Genomic DNA, 22538 nt, shown 5'->3' on the forward strand with positions numbered 1-22538 from the left:
TTGTTTTGTTTTGGGGGTTTTTTTTGTTTGTTTTTGTCTTGTTTTTTAACAATTTAAATATGGCTAACTATTCATATCTCATGTATTATACAACAGGCCTTCCTGCTCTAGACTGCTATATATATTTTGGGGTCCTACCTTGTTCTACTGTGGATTCATTTACCCTGCACCTTGTAGAGTTTGCCTCCTTGAGGGCTAGACAATTTGATCTCTAAACATTTAGTTGATCCTTTACACTAGGCAATAGGAAATTCAACAGGTCTGAGAAAAGAAGTTTCTACTTCTACATATACTCTAGGTTTTTCCCTTAGTGATTTCACTACTATGTAAATACTTATTGACTTTCCTGAATCTTACCCTCAGGCAGAGGTAGCTTAGACGATATTGTTTTATCATTATTTACTCTACTTATTGTGCATGTAGTTTTTCTCATTTTAATGTCATTATAATGGACTTGGGCCTTGTTATTGAGGTAGCTGATAGTGAGGCATATACAGATCTCTTGTAATGTTGGCTCCCCTTTCATGTTCACATAATACAGACATAATTCTGCATATTTAGATTATCTACAAGGTCATATTAATCTGCACATTCATCTCTAAATTTACTGCCATAGCATATTTTATTTCTACTAAAAACCTTTGTATCTCTTCCTCCTTCAATAGAATTAAGTGGTCTACCAGTCAGTACTATCTACTCAATGTAATGATGCAATTTCTACCCCATTCTACCTATTTGAGCATGGAATTTGGTAATAGCTATGTGTGTAAAAGTAGTTTTGGATCAGACATAAAGGTTCTTATGTCAAAATAAGGAATCTGAATTTCCTCCTCTTCATCAGTGATCTCAAATACCTAAATAAAATAGGATGGGAATATAAGTAATAAATAAGTCAAGTAGGCAGTGTGCTGGGGAAATGGGAGATGGATGGAGACTGGCAAATTGGAAAAGAGGTCCATGCCTTGACTAAAGGCAGTAGCTGCTCAGCTTATTTTGCTATGGAGAGATGAAAGCCCTGTGTTACAGGGGTTCCTCTTTATCAAGAGCTCAGAGAAATCTACATTTAATCTGAAATACCAGTTTTTAAATATTGGAAACTAAAATATCTTAAAATAATATTTTATCTATATAAAACAAATGTGTCAGCTGAAGGTCTTTGCTTTAGATGGTAAAATCTACACAGCAAGTGGTAAGTCTGTAAGTAGATCATTCTGTGTTTTAGGACGATAACAATGGCAGCCATGTTGAACATGGATTTTAGGTAAATGTGGAATAGCAAGACAAGAGATAGGGTCTATTAGAAGTTTAAAGATGAGATAGATGTGAATTAATGCTTTATTAATAGGGATAGAGAAGATTCCAGAAGTACATTGATGGTGCTATTTTATACTTACTTATTGATGGTAAAATAAATACATAATGGTTGATAATGAAAAATAATTCTCCTTTTCATCCCTGACCCCTAGTTTCTGTTTCCCCTATGTAAAGGCAACTGTTTTTACCAGTTTGTTGCATATCCCTGTAGTAGTCTGGCAATATGCATTGGTGTACATGTGCCTTCTACTCTCTCCCTTCCTTTACACCAGTGATAATGTAATGAATAGATTTCTCCATCTTTGTTTAACAATATATGCTGGAATTTTTCCCTTATCTATTCATATAGATGTAAATATATTCTCACTAATATTCTCATTAATATTTGTATTATATTTCACTTCATGGGTATATTATAATTAATTTAACCAGTCCCCTGTGGTAGACATTTAGTATGTTTCCATTGTTTTACTGCTACAAACCATCTGTGGATGCATATCCATATATATGTGTGTCTTTGAACTTATGTGTGTATTATTTGGAGGATTAAATTCTTATAAATGGAAATGGTAAGTCTAATGGTATGTGTGCGTTTAAAATTTTTTTGACTATTACTATGTTGCCTTTAAAAGTAGTACCACTTATCATCCCTCCAACTAGATAGCAGAGCCTATTTCTGTACTTCAGAGCCATCATGGGATATATCAACATTTTTATTTTTGTAAATATGATAGGAGAGATGACATTTCATCTTTATAATTTCACTTATTTAATTATAGTAGAGAATCTTTTCATATTTGAAAAAAAATCCACTTGCGTTTCTTTTCTGTGAAGTAGTCTTCTCTCCCAGTTTTCTACTAGGTTGTTAACTGTTTTTTTTAAAAACAAAAATTACTTGTATAAGCTTTTTAATTAAGGAAATCAGCAAAGATTCTCAGTGTATCATTTTGCTTTTGACTGCTTTTATGTGGTTTTGTTCTGTTGACATTTAAAAATTTTAAGTCAAATTTATCAATTTATGGAGTATGGTTACTATACTGTATTTAGAAGGGTCTTTGCAATTATTGTGTAATACCTAGGTCTTTTATATGATTTTAAAATTCTCAGTTATGTTCTGCATTTGCATTTGTATTTAAAAATTTGTCTTTATTAGTGATTTGCTTTGATTAAAGGCAAAAAGTAAAAAGACAAGAAATAACACATGTTGGCAAGGATGTAGAGAAAAGGGAACCTTTGTACACTGTTAGCGGGAATGTAAATTGGTGCAGACAGTCTGGAGGTTCCTCAAAAAATTAAAATTGGAACTATCATATGATCCAGCAATTCCACTTCAGTATTTATCCAAAGAAAATGAAAACACTAACTCAAAAAGACATATGCACCCCATGTTTATTGCAGCATTATTTACAAGAGCTGAGATGTGGAAACAACCTAAGTGTGTCCATCAGTGGATTAGTGAATAAAGAGGATGTGGTATATATACACAATCAAACATTATTCAGCCATTAAAAAATGCAGTATTGCCATTTGTGACAGCGTGGATGAACCTTAAGGGCATTATGCTAAGTGAAATAAGTCAGATAAAGACAAATACTGTATGAGCTCACCTATATGTTGAATTTTAAGACCAAAAAAACCCAAGAAAACCCCAAAATACCAAGCTCATAGATACAGAAAGCAGATTAGTGGTTGCCAGAGGTGGGGGGTGGGGAATAGGCAGAATGCACGAAGGGAGACAAAAGGTACAGACTTCCAGTTATAAAATAAATAAATCATGGGGATGTATTAATAATACACAGCATGGTGACTATAGTTAATAATACTATGTTGCATATTTGAAAGTTGCTAAGAGAATAAATCTTAAAAGTTCTCATCACAAGAAAAAAATTGCAACTATGTATGGTGATGGATGTTAACTAGACTTACTGTGATCATTTCACAATATATACAAATGTTGAATCATTATGTTGTACACCTGAAACTAATATATTGTTGTATGTCAATTATGCCTCAAAAAAAGGCGCCAGAAGTGTTTAAAAAATACAACTTCAGGTATTCCTAGTTGAGTCTTCTAGGTTAATAAAATTTAAAATTTTTCAGGGATTCATCATTTGTGATACTTTAGGATTACTAAATAATATTAAATAATTTTTAATAGTTTTCCATGCTCATGATTAGGAAATAAGTTATATTTCTTCCTGTGTGAACTCATGAATTGTTAAAGGCACATAAAGTACTTAGTAACAGTATTTTCCAAATAATTTATTTAAAAAGGAGGAACCACAGAGTTTGGACAACTTATCATAAATGGGATAATCAAGGTAAGCCTAGGGTTTGAGGACCATGTGTCATTTATTAGGTATAAAATTGGTGATATTGCTATAATATAAATGTTGGCTAAGACTTTCATTGTGCCTCTTATATTTTTGGGTCAATTTTACCACCCCTTGTATCTCTTTGAAAAAAACTCAGATTTTGAGTTTTCTCTGGGGTCCATTGTACTGGGGTGAAGCTGGACTGTGTGCCCATTTTGAATCATTGTTATATGTATAGCCACATTTTTGCCACCTGGTATACCACTGCATTTTTTCCCCCACTGTGAACACTGGTAGACATAAGTAATATAATTGTTCATTCTACAGGTATAGAATTTCAGTATATTTCTTTTTATTATAATTTTACTGAAAACGTAACATGAATCCTAAATGATCAATATAATTTTTCAAAGCCAACTATTTTAAAACTAAATATCTGATATTATATAACTGTTATCTCTTGAGACTTTTAAATTGGGGCAAAAATTCAGAGAAGCAATGCAAGTTATCATTCACTTATTCTTTGTAGGAGTTTCTTTGAGTTGCTGCTGTTCTTTGGAAGAGATGAGTTTTATGAAGAGCCCTTAAAGGATATTCTTGGATCATTCCAGGTAAAACAGTTTACTACTTACATTTTGTCTACATTTAAAACACGCCTTTATTCTCCCCCTAAAAATAGTATATTGATTATTTATTGATTATAAGCTTTTATATTTACTAAGGTGGCAATGCTTAAGATTCTATTATGTTGGCAAAAAAGAAAGTTCTTAAAATTAATCTTTAGCTGTACTTCTAAGCAATTCATACAGAGGATTCTAATTCCACATTTGCTAGACTAGAGCCTGCTGCCACCACCCTTATAGATTCCCAAGCATATCCTGGACATATACTTGCTTTTTACTGCTAAAGGCTTTTGTTCCAAAGCCCCATGTAGAACTCAGCCCTGGAAAAAGGACTCTTTTTGCCTAGACTAGAAGCAGGCTGTTTGTTCCATGCCACTTTTTCCTTTGGTTGTTTCCTGATTTTCTCATCTGTTTTCTTAATAGCCTTCCCAAGATAGGAGGCAGATTTTTTTTTTTTTTTTTTTTTTTTTTGCACATGCTCTATGAGTGAAGAGTAAATCCAGAAGGGAATGACAAAAGATCTAAGACCTCACCTGTAGATACAAGAACATTTGATGTTTTTACCATTTTGTTGGGAAGCAATACGTAGTACCATGGCTCACTAATGTGTCCTTGGCAGTCTCTCATTGCCCTTTTTTGGGGTGGAATAAAGATGTACTTTGAGCTCCCCCTAGGGGTACAGTTGTTCAGACAACGTATTGCAGTCTACCTTGAGGAAGGAAGTCATCAGAGTAACAGAAAAGTCATGCAGTGCTTTCTCTCACCTAGAATTTTTATTTCATGTTTATTTAAAGAACTTTTAGACTGAATTAAAACATTTTTATGAGTGATCACTCTGGTACATACATAAAATAGGAAAACTATAAACAAACTTAATTGGCTAAGGTATATCTAAAACTTCTTCACATTCAGAAGCTTACTCTAGAATTGCTTTTCCTTTCCAGTCATCAGTGTCTATTTTTCTACACCATTTTGTCTTCAGTGGCATCAAAAGTGTTGGTGATGCAGCATTTCCTAAAATAATTAATAAAAGAACTAAAAGTCACTGGTACTGGGCTTTTAAAAGCTTAAGCTGGCTTTATAATAAGTTCTGTTTAATCAGCTTTTGGCTCCTGCTTCAGGGGTATTGTTAAATTAGATTAATTACCCTATACCCTTCCTATACCATCTGATATCCAAGAGTTAAGAGAGTGCTCTGCTAGTCTCCTGGATTTTATTCTGTGTCACCAGTATACCCTTTTGCAAGTTTTCATGTTGTCTCTGAATGTCCATGCATGCAGAATGACAACTACATCATGAACCATTACCAGGCTGACATGGATTCAAAGATAGCATTGAATGTAAAACATAATCTGATTTCAGAGTTATAAAAATATGAAAAAATGTATCTTAGAATCAGTGAAATTAGCTACATTATATTGAACTTTCTACTTTATCCATCCTTACATTCAGCAAGTGGTAAAAATACCTGTTCTCATGGAGCTTGCATTCTAATTAGAGTCTATATTCAAGTATTTAAAACTTCTTAATTTTCCATTCCATTTTTCCTTTGACACTTGTGCTCTTGGCAATCTATTCTTGAACTTTTACTTCAGCAAATATTTATTTAGTCCCCATTGTGTGCTAGGCACTAAGCTCTGGAAAAAAACATAATAAGCAAAAACAAAAAAGCCCCTGCTATTGTGCAGTTTAATTCTAGTGTAGAGACAGAAAGACAAGAAGTCAAACCTTTGTAAAGTTAAGAGTATTTTAGAAAGTGACAAATGACTTCAGTGGGAACTACTGAAGTGTTTTTAGAGTAGATGAGAGACAATACTTGACTTCTGTTTTAAATGTGTGAAATCATAACATTTGTGAAGGGATATATCCTTTTTCTTTTTTTCTTGTGAACAGGGTTTCCATTCAGTTATCAAAATAATTAATCCCTCAAGGGAGAGTTAATGGTTTTGTATTGTTTTCTGTCTCCTACTCAAATTCTAAGGCCCACCCCTTCTCCTGTTTGTTTGTTTTTAATCTCTGCATTTCCACTACTTTTGTTGCTGTTGCTTCTTCCTACTCTGAATTTTCTTGGGCCTCTAACTCCTGCCTCCTTGGAGAGATTTCACCTTCTGTTCCCATCTTAGCTTTATCTGGAGAATAGTCTTCCATTTTCTAACTGAACTGCTGCTGCTGGTGCTTTGCTGCTGGTGCTTCCCAGACATGTGCCCTAAGGGACCCAGGAAAGGCCAACACGTAGTCCATCATGTATACCCTTCTAAAACCTCACATTTGCTACGTTTTGTGAATTCTCCAGGCTTTTGACTGACCTTTGATAACCCAGTGACAATCCCAATGTCACCTTTTGAATTTTATAATACTTTCTACTAGTGCAAGCCCTAGTTCCCAGGTGGTACATTTCTATCCATCTTTCATACAGCTTAAAATCATGCTCTTTCTCCTCTACAAGAAGTAGGACAAACACAGCGCTGCTCATACTTTAATGTACATAAAGATCACCTGGGGATCTTGTTAAAATCCAAGTTATGACTCAGTAGTTCTGGGGTGAGGCCTGAGAGTCTGCGTCTCTGACCCGCCCTGAGGTGACGCTGATGGTGCCGGTCCCTGATCACGCTTCAGGTTAGCAAGGGACTAACATTCTTTGCTGGGTTTGAGTTAATCACTCATCTGTTCCCCCACCTACTCCCCTCCCATTTTCCAACTGTGAGTATCCCAGCTTGCCACTCTGTCATCTTGGGCAAGTTACGTAATTTCTGTGTCAGTTTTATCATTTGTAAAATGGGGATAATGATCGTACTTGCTGTATATAGGTTCATCGGTTTGGCATGGTTCTTAGAAAAATGATCAGGCTTAAGGCCTAAGGCAGGCCTGTAACCTGTCTGGTGAAGTGTGTGGACTCTGAAGTCATACTATTCAGATATCTGTTTTTCACAGTGAGATCAAAACCTACCTCTTAAGCTTATTCTGTTCTTCCATGAATTTCAGAATTCCTAAACCTTGAGTTGTTCAAGTAGAAATTATTAATTTTTCTTATCCACTGACTATATTTTTTCCTCTGCTTTATTCCAAGAGGAAACTTCATTCTTAGAGCCAGATGTTCCATATACAGATGGTATGGTCCCCAACTTAACGATGGTTCAACTTAGAATTTTTCAACTCTACAATGGTGTGAAGGCATACCATTCAGTAGAAACTGTACTTCAAATTTTGATCTTTTCCCAGGCTAGTGATACGCCGTATGATACTGTCTCATATGCTGGGCAGCTGCAGCAAGCAGCAGCTCCCCGTAGCTCCCAGTTAGCCATGCCATCATAAGAGTAAACAACCAATACACTTACAACCATTCTGTACCCAGACAAGCATTCTGTTTCATTTTCAGTATAATCAATAAATTACATGAGATGTTCAACATTTTGTTATAAAATAGGCTTTGTGGTAGATGACGTTGCCCAACTGTAATGTAAGTGTTCTGAGCATTTTTAAGGTAGGCATGGCTAAGCTATGATGTTTGGGAGGTTAGGTGTATTAAATGCATTTTCGACTTATATTTTCAACTTACGGTGGTTTATTGGGACTTAACCCCATTGTAAGTTGAGCAAGATCTATGATGGCTTCTAAGACCTTGCTTACTTGGCACTTGGCTTCCAGTAATTTTTCTTTACCTCAACACAAGAAGATGACACATTTCTTATATGATGCCCCTACCTCATTATTATTTTTAATCTGTTCATTGGTGAGCTTTCCATAGGCTCGTGATTGAATTCATACACTCCAAAATCCATTAATTTAATTAAATATTTTAGATTCCTAATGAAATGACAAAAATAATATAAAATTTGGAAAAAAATTCCTTGTAAATGCTGTTAACTAGGATGAGGACTTATTAACAGTCGATTAACTGAATGTGATTAAATAGGGAAATGAGAGAGAGAGATAAAAGAGAGACCTTCCAGTGCTATCCAGTAATACACCACTCCCCCTACCAGCTTGTAACAATAGGGGCTGGAGGAAATAGCAGGTGGTGGGGCATTTGGTATGTGACCAATCTCATTCTTGTTGGTGCTTCTTGAAAATGCACTAGGTGTGCAGCAGAACCAACAGAACAGGAATCGTGTTATACCTACATTAAAAATGGGATGTATGGCTCTGCATGAGAGCATTCCTTCCACTGAGAGAATGACTGTATGACCCAAACTAAATGCAGCCTGCCCCAATACCCAGAGGTCAGAAAGTTTTGTAAAGTTTTGTCTCCCACTGTAGCTTCCTCATAATTTACTGCCTCATGGGCCATTCATCTAACAAATCAAACTTATAAACTTTTACCTTCTCTGTTTGGGCTTGAAGGATTTGACAGAGACCTGTTTACCCATTAGTAAAAGAGCTCTCTGTTCTAAATACTCTAGGTAAAGATGAATAAAGAGACTAACACCAATTACTATCAGTTACATGGTAAGATAAGACAGTTTTTAAAAAAAGGATCAGTTATGTTCTTGCTGTGGTTGAGTCTATGGTATCTTCCATGAAACTGGAAGTAAAATTGTAAAGAAGGGACAACCTCAGGAATGTATGGAAGTAAAATATTGTATGGAGATGAAACTACTAAACTAAAAGTGTAGTGAAGGCGATCAACAGCAGATTAGCTCCAGGAAAATCCAAATCAGTGAAGGAAATAATTTTTAAAAATTAATTTTCAATTCATAATTACATACAGCTATATCTTATTTCAGTTTTCAGGATAAAGAAAAATTCCTACAGATGCAGGACTCCTGTAGAACGAACAGGATTCTCACAAAGGAAAGAATAAAATCAGGTCTGCAGTGAACTTCTTCATTGTAACAAATGCCAGAATAAATAAATAATGTCTGGAGTTTTTAAAGGGAAAAATATTATTTAATAATACAGCTGCCAGGCCCTATAGTCTATGAGAGAGGGCAACAGAAATAAATAGTCCAAATACTTGGAAAACAAACCAGCTACATCTTTTATCAGGAAAACAAATAAAAGAAGTATGCCAGCTGATTTAGAAGTGATCAAAACAAAGAATTTACACAGAGTTGTTACAGGAAAAAAATAGGACTGACCTGAAGAAACAAGTAAAAATTAGCACACTATTGTTAATATCGTTATTATGAAAATCCTATTAATATCAGAAATGATTCTGAAAAAAGAAAATACAAGTTTTAAATAAAAGCACACACACAATAATCAGGAACTAAAATCTCAGATTATGTTATTGATTGGATGGAGGTAAGGAAGATAGGGAGGAGTCAAGTATATTCTTGGGCATCTAAGCTGAAGTAACCACGTAGAGTAGTGCTATTCACTAAGTGAGCAATGATCATAGGGGGAAGAGGAGGATATAGAAAGAAGATAAGTTCCATTCTAGACACAAGAGTTTTAAATATCTTTGGAATATCCAAGTACTGATGATGCGCAATAATGTTTAGTTTCATGGGTCTATATATGTATCTTCCTAATTTGTTTCTTTTTAATCCAAGAACATATATAATTTTTATTAATCAAGAGGAAAATAGATGTTATAAAGATTTTTGTTCACTTGTTTAATTTAGGGGAAAAAAAACAGAGAGACCCTGGAGTAGTCAACAAAATGCCAACCAAGGGGGGTGGGATGGGGAGGGTGGGAGGGAGGGAGATGCAGGAGGGAGGAGATGTGGGAACATATGTATATGTGTGACTGATTCACTTTGTTATAGAGCAGAAACTAACACACCATTGTAAAGCAATTATACTCCAATAAAGATGTTTAAAAAAAAGTGTTACTGCTAGAGCTCTAGAAATGTTTTAATGAGCCTACCTTGATCTCAGAGAAAACTCTATCCCCATCCTTTGGGGTCAGTGTATAAATCACAAAGATCTTTTTTGTTCAGACTAGAAGTTGGCCTTCCTTAAGCTTTTTTTCCTGGGACTTCACCCTATTTTTAAATCTGCTTGACCTTCCTTGGGGGAGTAGAGGAAGGAGGTGGGAGGAGGTAGGGGACATAAACTTCCAAACAGGAGGAGGCCCAAGGCTATCTTACTGCAATAGCATCTTAAAAGGAGCAAAAAATAATCAGCAGTAAAAGAACCAGCCACAACAGAGCGTTATGCCCACCCTGTTTCACTGGGGCAAGTGTTGATCTCCCCTGAGAAGTTAGAGTATATATTCATCGTGGTCATAAGACCAGCACATCTCCCAGATTTTATTATTTTTAGCTAATAGGAATAAGTTTAGAACTGTTAACATTCCACTAAAACCTTCTCAAAACTGGGATCATGTCCCCTCCTCCCTAGGCTACTTGGAAGAAATTCCCCAAATACTTAATTTGGCAAATTCCTCATCTTGGTATTCAAAACCACCTTTGTATTGCTGGTTAAAAGGTTTTTAAATATAACCATATCAGCTTAAGAACAAGACGTAAGTGAGAAGCAGTTTCAAAATTGTGTTCCCTTATTTTCTGCTTGAATAGAAGCTCTCCTGTCTCTGCACAACTCCATCTTGATTGCATATGACTTGCCCCACCTAAGTTTTTCCACTGTTACAAAGCACTAATCTATATTCTGTCTGTGGTTTGATAGTCTCTCCAACTACGTAATTAGATTTGGTGGGCAAAGACTAACTTTCATCCCTTTGTTTCCAACACTTAGTAGTCTAAGTCCCCTAAGGGGGACTGGTATGTCTGCCAGTACAAAGGAAGGATAAATAAGTCCATAGACATTTCTATCTGATGTCTAGCCATTTCTTTCTTTTAAAAAAATTCTATTTAGAGATGTATTATCCTTGCTGAACTCTTAAAAAATAAACAATGAGGTGTGTAGTCTGAAGCTGTTTACTTCATGGTCCATTGGTTACCACTGTGTACAGTAAGATGGGGGAGACATCAATAAATGTATTCATGGGATGAAACCATCAAATGTTTACTTGTAGATTATACTTTGACAATGTGTAGGAAAAAAGAGAAACTGAAGTATGATTAATTGTGAGAAAAGTATAAGGGAAAAGATTTCACTATCTGTGAAAGAAACATGTTTGACAAGTGTGCCACATATTTAGCACTGGGAGTAAGAGGGATTGATGTTAAAATTAAAGTTTCAGATTCTGAAATCATTTTGTAAAGATTGTATTCCTTAGATAAATCTTGTGTTGAAATGGGTAAAGCTTTGATATTTTTCCTCTGGCATTTATCTTGAAATTATTACTCATGGTTAATAATTCTTATATATCACCACCTCAGAAATCTTTTCACTTTCTCTGTGTTTTTTTAAATAATTTGTTTGAGTAGGAAACACTTTACTTTGGTTCAACTGTTGAAGTTCTACAGTCACTTTGAAGAGATAAAAGACCCAGAATTATTTAAAGCATAAAATATATAATAAATAAACTTGAGATAGTTAAGCTCAAGGGACCAAGAGCAAGCCTCCAAAAGATAGGGCTGTCAACATCAGTAAGTTGCATATCTCAGAAAAGGCCGGTATACCTGGGCATATGGAAGAGCAGTCATCTCAAAAGAGATGAACATTGATAGTTATTCACACCATAGTATCCAACGTAAATGAAGATCTTAATATCCTGAGTATCTTGCAATCTGTGTGTTGTCAGGAGCAGACATATAAGTGCCTTTAAAGTCAGTGATAGGACTTAACTTTGAAATTAGTTCTAAAAGCATATCAGGATCATTGAGGCACTCATTAGTCACTGAAAGCTGATTCTGTAGAGTGTCTTTAATACATAATAATTAGAATTATCAACATATTAGTGCTTGAAGTAGTTTATATTTTCCCAGATAAAATATTAGCTCATAGAAAATTTAGCTGTAAAGAACTGTAGAGGATATTAAGAAGTCCAATCTAATTTTTTAATAAATGATGAAATCAAAGACCAGAGAGATTCATTAATTCATTCATTCAACAATGTTTACTGACGCTTAAGTAACTTGCTCAATTTGTAGCATAGCCCGTATTGTGACCTGTTCTCTTGACTGACTCCAGTACTATTTCTGCTGAGTCATATTTTACATTCAGCTCTCTGTGTAGGAATCTATGCTCAAATAAATCTTGCATATACTTTAATTCTGCTTCAGGGTCTATCTTAGAGGCTAGAACTGTAACAATAGCACTTCTCTGTTGGCCATAATATTTCATTACTTATTTAAAAATATTGATAGTAGGGCAGGGTTGTGCTTTCATTAGCATGGCAACCACCAATTAATTTTGAAATCTGATTATACTCTCAGTTGATAGTTTTACTGTATTTATGATTGGCTTCCGCTTCAGAAAAAAACTGATTGCTAATTTAAGTAACATTTACATTGTTACCTAAAATTTTTTAAATGTATAAAAATGCAATCAGGTTTATTAAACAGGAGACAATTACTCATATTTAAATATTTGTTTTTTTCAAAAGCCCCAAAAGAGGTATCTTAAATAGTTCACTAAGTACGTGATTCTAGTTATTTTAAAAAATCAAGTATGTGTAATTTATATGCATTAATGAATTTTTATAATTTTAAGACCGAGAGTCACTTTAGAAATTATTTAATCCAATAATTCCTTATTTTATAGATCAGAAGATTAAGCTCCAGTGGAGCTGAGGTTTATAGAAGCAGAAAAAGGGCCTAAATCCTGTTCTCAACCCAGCATTCTTTCCAGTATTCCCTAATCTATTATATGAAATGATGTAACCATGTGTTTGCAATAATGTATATGTCAAAAGAATAGGTTTAAAGAAACGTTTTTATTTATACTACCATCTTAAATGCTTCATGGTCTTAACATTTTAAAGCCTTTTCAAGACCACCTTATCCGGGAGAGGGAGGAAGAAGAAACTTTAGTTTGGTTACCTGAGTGATAGCAGATGAAGGCATCAACTAGAGTGCAAATTATAGAAATGGCAAGGAAGAAGCAGATCAGGAGATGTTGAAGAAAACTGCCATGACATTAGGATCAATAGAAGCAGATGAGTTTTATGTTTGAGTCCAAACACAAACATAAAAACAAATAATACCTAAAACCAGGAATCCCCAGACTTCTGATATAATACCCATCCAGATTTTTTTTAAGTTTGAGCACATATCCCCAATATATGTATATTTGTTATTTATGTACATGCACTAATACTATAATACATTATAAAACATAAAAATACATAGTAAAATATTTTAACAGTGTAAGACTTTAATGACATCAGTATGACTGAATGAATGTGCTTTATTTTTGAAAAATTTTTAACAGTTCATATAGTACTACAAAGTCTGATTTTTTAAGTTCAGTTTGCTTTGATACTTGGTTTTAATAGTTGTCATAGGTGAAAAAGATACCTTTGGTAGATCCAAATGGAAAAATTTTTTTTCTAAATGTTGATACTCAGTTTTAAATGCCTTCCACCAAATTTATAATTTTTTTAATAAAAAATTTGTAATTTTGCAACTTTTTGCAAATTTGCAATTTTTTGTTGCAATTTGACTACTAAATTTCTATTGTTTCTGAAATCAATCATTGTTTTCTTGAATAGCAACCATTTTTTAAACAAAATAACTCATTAAAATGCTCCAAATGAAGGATTTTTTTTTTAGAATTTTAGAATTTTATTTATATTTTTATATAGCAGGTTCTTATTGAAGGATTGTTTTAAACAGAAAATTCTAGTTTAAGTTTTTTAATGGCATAGATACAAGCATTATAGGTGATACCGATTTTGGGCAACAACAATCATGTAATGATGTAAATACGTCCAAGCATCCATTTTAAATGATTTTCTCCTTAAGAACTTTTTTTACAAAGCAGTAACTTTTTCACTGTATACTATTCCCTTTATATGAGCAAACTCAGAATGTTTATGTTTTCAAAAACATCAGGTAAATACTTCTTAGGAACTTATCACAGAAATGAACAGCAAATTTGTGAGAATTGTCTTTTTGTAAAAGAAAACTGCATAACATCTTTGAATTTTATCACTTTTAAAGTGCTTTGCCATAAGATAACTGATGAAAATATAATAATAAAAGATATCATGATCATTCTCATTTCAAAGTATTGTAAAGATTTTACTGTATTTTAAGGCTTTGTTTTTATAAATTAACCACATTGAATACCTTTTGTATTTTTGCTTTGATTTGCTGCAGTAGCTTGCTTATGAATGAATTTGACATGTGGTATTTTATACTTTTCTTCTGGAATCTGCATTTCATTCAAAATAAGACAGATATTTCATAGTGCTTCTACTTAACACAGATTTCTGTAAATTCCTATTCTGATTTAAAAAGTTATTTATTATTGCGAATACGTCTTCTCTGGTATACCTTTCCTTTTCTGACTGTTTGAAGAAGCTTTTAACTACGTAGGAAGTAAGATGGCAACACCTAATTAGTAATGCAAGGCCTTCCTCCTATATTATGAGTACCAGAAGAGTGGAGTGGTACAGATTTTCAGTACTGCAGGAGAAAGAATTATTATGGATTGAGGTGGCTAGTGGAGGCTTCTCTGTGGAAAAATAGTTAAAAAAGGATTCAGATAGGTTTACCAAAAGTTGTAGGAGAAAGAGAATGATACGAGAAAAGGCATAGGCAAGAAAGGACAAGATAAGTTTGGGAGACATGGAAGAGACCAGGCTGGAGAAAAGGAGTCATGATGTGCAATAATAGGTGAGTGAGTAGGTAGGTAAATCCAGAGGTCCTTAAATATGAAGTCGGGGCATTAAGAACTTTTATCCTATGATAAGCGAAAGGGTTCAGATCAAGTTTGTGTAATGGCCAGAACACTGACCTGCAGCTTCACAGACATGTTGTGGTGGCTAACTCTAAAGTGGCAGCAGGTGCGGGTAAGAAACATCTTCTGGAACTAAACGGATTCTGAAAGAAGAGTGAGGGAGTTATGTTTTCTCTCTGCCTTTGGCAAAGACACAGGATTGAATGTAAGTTTCTGAGGAAATTATATTTAGCACAGTGCAGTGGGTAAATAAAGGATGAGGTTAATATACAGGTCCAAATTTAATTAAGTAAACATTCTAAAACAACACAATATGAATATACTCTAGAAAAGATAAGTTGTAAATTCTATAGTGATTTAAGTGTTTCCTTTTTCACTTGGGAGGCTTTTAAATTGAATATCATCCAAAAAAGCCACCATACTATTTAAGGAAAAATAAGCCAGAAGATACTTAGAAACTTTTCTTTCATCCTGTGTCTTTTTAAATAGACCGAAGTGAAATCTTTCTTTCATCTCTATTTCCTATCCAGAGTTATTTCCCCATAGAAGTGGTCTCCAAAATATGGTGTACTTGACTCAAGGAGTGCACGCACACAAAAACCAAAACTTTCATTTATAATTTTTATATTAGAAAAATGAATTTCAGCTAATTTACTACTCTTTAATAGAAGGATTGGTAGGAGTACAGATATATAATTTACAGTATAAACATTTATGAAAGTGCACTCCAAATGTAGGAGGGATTGGGTTTGCCAAAAAGTTCATTCAGTTTTTTCTGTAAGATGGCTCTAGTAGCTAGTAGTGCTTAGTTGTCTTTAACTTCATTTGAAACAATTTTGTTAGATTTTATTGTGACAGCTGTCATATCATTGTGTGTTAAAAAAAAAACCCATCAAAATTGGTGAATTTCTGTATAGCCATTTTAATATTGAAGATGGAAGAAAAAAGCAACATTTTTGGCATATTATGCTTTATTATTTCAAGAAAGGTAAAGATGCAACTGAAACGCGAAAAAAATTTTGTGCAGTGTATGGAGAAGGTGCTGTGACTGATCAAATGTGTCAAAAGTGGTTTGTGAAGTTTTGTGCTGGCGATTTCTCACTGGAGGATGCTCCATGGTCGGGTAGGCCAGTTGAAGTTGATAGCGATCAAATTGAGACATTAATTGAGAACAATCAATGTTATACCACGCAGGAGATAGCCGATACACTCAAAATATCCAACATACTCAAAATATCCAAATCAAGTGTTGAAGATCATTTGCACCAGCTTGGTTATGTTCATCGCTTTGATGTTTGGGTTCCACATAAGTTAAGCAAAAAAACCTTCTTGACCGTATTTCAACATGCGATTCTCTACTTAAACGTAATGAAAATGTTCTGTTTTTAAAACAAATTGTGACGGGCGATGAAAAGTGGATACTATACAATAATGTGGAACGGAAGAGATTGTGGGGCAAGTGAAATGAACCAGCACCAACCAAACCAAAGGCCGGTCTTCATCCAAAGAAGGTGACGTTGTGTATATGGTGGGATTGGAAGGGAGTCCTCTATTATGAGCTCCTTCTGGAAAACCAAACGATTAATTCCAACAAGTACTGCTACCAGTTAGACCAACTGAAAGCAGCACTCGACAAAAAGCATCCAGAAAGTCAACAGAAACACATAATCTTCCATCAGGTTAATGCAAGACTGCATGTTTCTTTGATGACCAGGCAAAAACTGTTACAGTGGCTGGGAAGTTCTGATTCATCCGCCGTATTCACCAGGCATTGCACCTTCGGATTTCCATTTATTTCGGTGTTTACAAAATTCTCTTAATGGAAAAAATTTCAATTCCCTGGAAGACTATAAAAGGCACCTGGAACAGTTCTTTGCTCAAAAAGATAAAAAGTTTTGGCAAGATGGAATTATGAAGTTGTCTGGAAAATGGCAGAAGGTAGTGGAACAAAATGGTAAATAAAGTTCTTAGTGAAAATGAAAAATTTGTCTTATTTTTACTTTAAAACCGAAGGAACTTTTTGGCCAACCCAATACAATCAAAAAGTATGCCAGAGTTGACTGTGGGGTAGGGATTGTTAAATATACAGATTATCAGGGTTTTCTCCTAGAAACCTTGATTCAGTAGGTTTGAATTGGGGTCTGGGAATCATTTTTTAACAAGACCTCCAAGTGTTTCTTATTTTCAGCCAAGTTTAAGAAATTAGCAATAGACCTATTTCACCGTATCTTGACTTTAGGCCCAAGTCCAGTTCTAGGTCCCACAGCACTAATGGCTGTATGATTGGTGCCTCACCTATCCTAACACAGCTAGAAAGAAAGATTGTCCAAGAGCTCAGCAGCAAAGCTAAAGCCTAATCAGTGATTCATGGGCTGGCATCCAGCTCACCTTATTTCTTGTGCTTTGACTGGACCAAAAGCCAGCTTACAGTAGTTTAATTTGTATGGGCAGCAATATGTATGTCTAGAGTAATTTAGGAGTTTGTTTACCTTGAGGTTTGAAATCGATGATTGTTTTTAACCATGAAGTCATTGCCACAGATCATTACTATGTTCCATGTGTTAAAAAATCATGGCTGATCAATAACTTTATACCATATTTTTATGAGTGCTGTAATATGCTGACACATGGAAATGTAGAAATTAATTTTATGCTGAGGCAGTTGGGTGTCCTAAAATAAAATATTTATTCAGAATCTTAAAAAATAGAAAAAAAATAGCTAACATTTATTAAGTACTTATTCATTGTCCTAAGCACTTTTCAATACTGTGTATTATTTAATCCTTACAACAATCCTATGAAATAGGTGTTTTTAGTATCCGTTTTGTAGAGGAGTTAACTGAAGGAGCAGAGAGGTTAAGTAACTTGCCCATTTGGTTATAGGGTTTTTGTTTGCTTGCTTGCTCATTTTAATTTGGGAATTCCCTAAGTAACTTTTAGAAGATACTTACTTTCATGTTTTGACTTAATGATCCTTTGGCTTCTTTGAATGATTCTTCATCTTGAAACTTGATTTCTTCTACTGCCTTGTTCTCCTATAAAACAAAATCTCTTTCATGTATTTTAACAATGAATGAAAAGTGGCATATAGATATCACTTTGGAACGTTGAAACGATGAAAGAGCATGACAATTTAATAAAAGCAAAGTGTTCACTGCCACTTTGAATATGTAGCCTAATGATTCATCTGATAAATAAAATTTGTAAATATATATGGTTTTATCCTGAAGCTTCGCTTTATAACTGTTACTAAGTTTTTTATGTCTGAGGGATTTTTTAGCACAGAAAGAAATTCTGACAGTCACTTGTATTTTAATTGATGTGCAGTTTATTCCAGTTTTTAGCATTGCCAATTTCAATATCTAGTTTTTTCTTAAGGCCTTAAGCTCAATGTATGCATTAAAAAAATAAATCTATCCATACCTTCACTAGGCCTTCAGTTAATCTTTTTAAATTATCAAATTAAATTCCATGAAACATTTTAAAAAACACCTAACAAAGTATATAATGAATCAAAGCATCATAATCAAATGATTAAATCTTGTAAATCTAAGTCTAATAAATTTATAAATTCAGTAAACCAAGTTCTCCTAAATATTAAACATTGTTTACAAACTTGTTACATATTTCATATTTTAATCACAAGTCTAAGATAACAGATTCTCTAAAAACATTTCAAATATCTTTTTAAAAAAATCCCCCAAAATGCATAGACAAATTATCAGTTAATGCCCAACTTATCAATAGTATCTTTATCTTAAACCTAATGCAAAGTCTTCATATTATAGCCTGGATTCATTCCTTCAGCCTGTCATTTCTCATCCCAAGACTATAAATCTACGTACACAACAAAGTGGAATAGAATTTCCATCTTCCAGCCTTCTGCTACACCTAAGATTCTACATTTGGGATCAGGGACAGAGACCTGTACCTACCTGCCAACCAGAATCTGCATTGGACAGGGACCTCTCTATTACCTTCTTATTGTTAGGCCTGCCATTGTTAACAGAAACTTTATGAACCCTTACATAAATGAACGTACACATTTTACATTTTTGCAACCTGGTTCTTTTCCTAGGAATGATGCATCCTGTAAGTTTTTCCATTAGGTTTTTGCAGCCTGGTTCTTTTCCTAGAAATGATGCATCCCATATGTTTTTCCCTTAGGTTACACTTCATCCCTGTTATAATGGGATTTTCTAAGTCCAATTATGTACAAACTGTGTAACCTTTGGCATTAAAGCCTATTTGTGTACTAATGGGGTTTTGACACCCTAATTAGGTTACTAAAGCAACCCTTTCTCTTCTGTAGTTTAACAGCTGCCTCACTGACCATCAGTCATTTTATTGACAATGATGATCAAGTTTAGTTTTTAACCCCTTTAAATTCACAAAGCCAAAATGATTTTTCTCTCCTAGGAATGCCAGAATCACCTCCGCAGATATGGAAATGTGAATCTGGAACTGGTGACTCGAATCATTAGAGATGGTGGCCCATGGGAAGATCCAGTGTTGCAAGCTGTTCTAAAAGCCCAGCCAGCATCTCAGGAGATAGGTACTTAAGGAGACTCAAACTCTAAACCAACATTTGTGAGAAGCAAATACAATTTCATTTTCTAACTAGAGCAGTAATAGTGATTTTTCTTTATTTTATAATACTGAATAAGAGTAATGTATTTTCACATGAAGTGTGTTTAATTTGTTATATTAACCCAGCCCAAGAGTGATTTGACATAAGATTAGGTACAATTATTTCTAGTAATTTCCTATTAAAATGGGAATTCAGTGTTAACATATTTAGTATCCCCATGCTTTTTACAGAGTTTGTTTTCACTTCAGTTATGTTTTTTAAAATCTATTTAAGTAGGAACACCCTTTAAAACAAAAAAAAAACACCCTGCTTAAGCACATGGAATCTCCCTTATACAGGAAACTCTGTGAAGGATGGAACTCCTTCAGCTTTTGTTTTGATATACACTACCATATATCCTACACCTAGCCAGTGCTCAGTATAAATATTTGTTTACTGAATGAATGACCACATGATGAATGCATAAGTGAATGAATGACTAATTAAATGAGTAAGTAAATTTCGATTCCAAATACTCTAGAGCAGTATTTCCCAAACTTCATTCATTAATAGAAGTTAAGTTTTGTCTCATCTCCTTACCACCTGCATACCTTTTGGACATCACTTCCTCTCCAACCTAGATACACAGTGGTTCCTGTGAGCCAAAATCTGCTTTTGAAGGCAGGAAGCTCTGTCAACTATTTCTAGTTAATTCTTTTTTAAAAAAACATTTGCCATATTATTCCTGAGCCCCAGAATATTTGGGTCACCAAAACTTAGAATGTAAGCTCAGCAGTAGTGAATAAGCACAAAAGTGTGGATGCATTTGAGAGCATGGAGAGAGCCTATGGAGTGCAATTATAACATGGCCAAAGGGAAAGACAAGACCTGCCAGCTGGAACCATTCAGATATTGGTCTGGTGAGAAGACATTTCACACCACCAATTGCCTGAGCAGGTTAGGATCCTTCCATTTGTCCCAGGTAAAGGAGTGGGGTGGGTTGTGAGTAGAACTGAATGGAGAAGGGGCTATGATTCTAGGGCTTAAGAGCAAGCTGACCCCAGATACAAGTGTAGAGGACTAGAAGAGATGTTAGAGAAGATGAAAAAAGAGATAAGACCAGGAGAAGCAGTGGTGGAATGAGATGGGAGGTAGGACAAGACTAGAAGGAAAGAGCTAAGGTATATGTGACAATGGTGTGGTATAAATATAAAGGATACAAAGGAGACTAGCACTTGATGTGAGGGTCTTGGAAAGGAATAAAAACAAAAGAAAAAAACTGAAGAGGGAGGCAGTAGTTAGATCAGAGGAGGAAGAGTCAGCTCATTGAGGAAAAGTATGAACCATCAAATATAGGGAAGGCAAGGGTGACAGCCTTGAAGGAATCTCTGAGGAAACTGGAGAATGTGGCCAGAGGGGACAGGAGCTAGGCAAAGACAGAATCATAGGGGATGAGAATAGGGGAGGAGAGTTTGGGGTTTTAGGGTAGCTTTTAGGCTCCTTTCAGTAGGAGCTAGAACAAACCTGTTGCTTGTTGGTGTGAGGGCTGATGGCCTCAATATATACAGTTTATAATATGTATATAGTCCTTTCATACATATTCCTTTTATACTTACACTAGCATACCTCACTTTGGGAAAAGCTGCTCTAGAACCTCATTAATGTAGATGACTGTACTCTAGTTGGTGATCATCAGGGTAAAGATCAGTCTGAAGTTTATCTTTGCATCAACTATACAAAATCAGTGTCTGCTTATCATATAGTGTAAACAGAATTGCAAGGCAAATGTTGAAGCCCAAATAAAACATTATTCATAGGCATTTCAGAAGCTACTGATTAAACATATATAACTAATTAAAAGATTTTTGGATTTGAAATCATGAAATATGGGTTCCAGTTCCTGCTCTGCCACTTATTTAATTAATTCTTTGTCCTTGGGCAAGTCATTTGACCTCTCTGAGACTCAGTTTTGTGATCTGTAAAACAAGTATTAATATTATACCTGTCATGAGGTTGTTGTTAGGTCTAAACGAACTTATATAGATAAAGGTTTTTATATATTTTAAAATTGCGTAAAAGCGAGTATTAGTAATTATCCTTAGTGACACATGGGCATACATTAATAAGCAGTCCTGTTTGGCACTACTTGTAACTTAATTTTTTTGTTAGAAAGTAATAAAATATATTTCTTTTATGATTGAACTTTTTCATTAATTCAGATTACATTTCTCTATAATTAATCTGAATTAATATGGTTTAATGACAAATTACAATTTAGCCTTTTAATCTTATAGGAATGAAAATATTGGTCAGTAAGAAGATAAAGTATGTAATCTTAGACTAGAAAGAAATTCCAGATCCCATGTCATTTGAAACATATTTTAACATTAGTGAACACAAAAAAAGAATATTTCATGGTTTTTTTTGTTTTTTAAATTTTGCTTACTTTTTAGACTGAGAAAGAATCAGCAAATATTTCTTGGGCACAGTTTTGGTGTCTCTTACTTCCATTTTTCCAATCATTTAACTGAACATTCTTTTCACAAATAAACTCCTAATAAGAAAAATACTATTTAATTAAATAGTTGATTTAATTATATACCACGTTAGCGCTAAGGTGTCAAAGAACAAAGTTTGAGACAGTCTTTTCATGAGAGTAATAAGAGTCTGTTTTCTTTTTAATATAGTGAACAAATATTTAAGTTCTGAAAATCCACTATTCTTTGAACTACGTGCCAGATACCTAATTGCTTGTGAACGCATACCTGAAGCAATGGCTCTTATTAAATGTTGTGTAAATCACCCAGAAATCAGTAAAGACTTGTACTTCCATCAAGCACTCTTCACATGTCTGTTTATGTCACCTGTAGAAGATCACCTATTCCGGGAGGTATTGTTTGAGATTATGTTTGCCTATTACCATTTTAACCTTACCAAAAAAAAAAGTAGCCCATTCTTGTTAAATTCCTTTTACAGTAATATCAAAGGTTTTAAGATTACATTATCTAGATGTTCCCT

At 34.3% G+C, this 22538-nt stretch overlaps 1 protein-coding gene across 3 annotated transcripts in view; it reads left to right on the forward strand.

Moving 5' to 3' along the window:
* ZNF654 (zinc finger protein 654) overlaps nt 1–22538 on the forward strand; it is a 91237-nt gene that overhangs the window by 54316 nt on the left and 14383 nt on the right. For all 3 annotated transcript variants that reach the window (XM_061192986.1, XM_061192985.1, XM_061192987.1), the window contains 3 exons: nt 4159–4240; nt 19370–19505; nt 22208–22410. In XM_061192986.1, coding sequence (XP_061048969.1) covers nt 4159–4240; nt 19370–19505; nt 22208–22410 — 421 coding nt within the window. The remainder of the gene's footprint in view (nt 1–4158; nt 4241–19369; nt 19506–22207; nt 22411–22538) is intronic.

Source organism: Eubalaena glacialis, chromosome 6 (assembly GCF_028564815.1).
Source record: "Eubalaena glacialis isolate mEubGla1 chromosome 6, mEubGla1.1.hap2.+ XY, whole genome shotgun sequence".
Classification (NCBI taxonomy): domain Eukaryota; kingdom Metazoa; phylum Chordata; class Mammalia; order Artiodactyla; family Balaenidae; genus Eubalaena; species Eubalaena glacialis.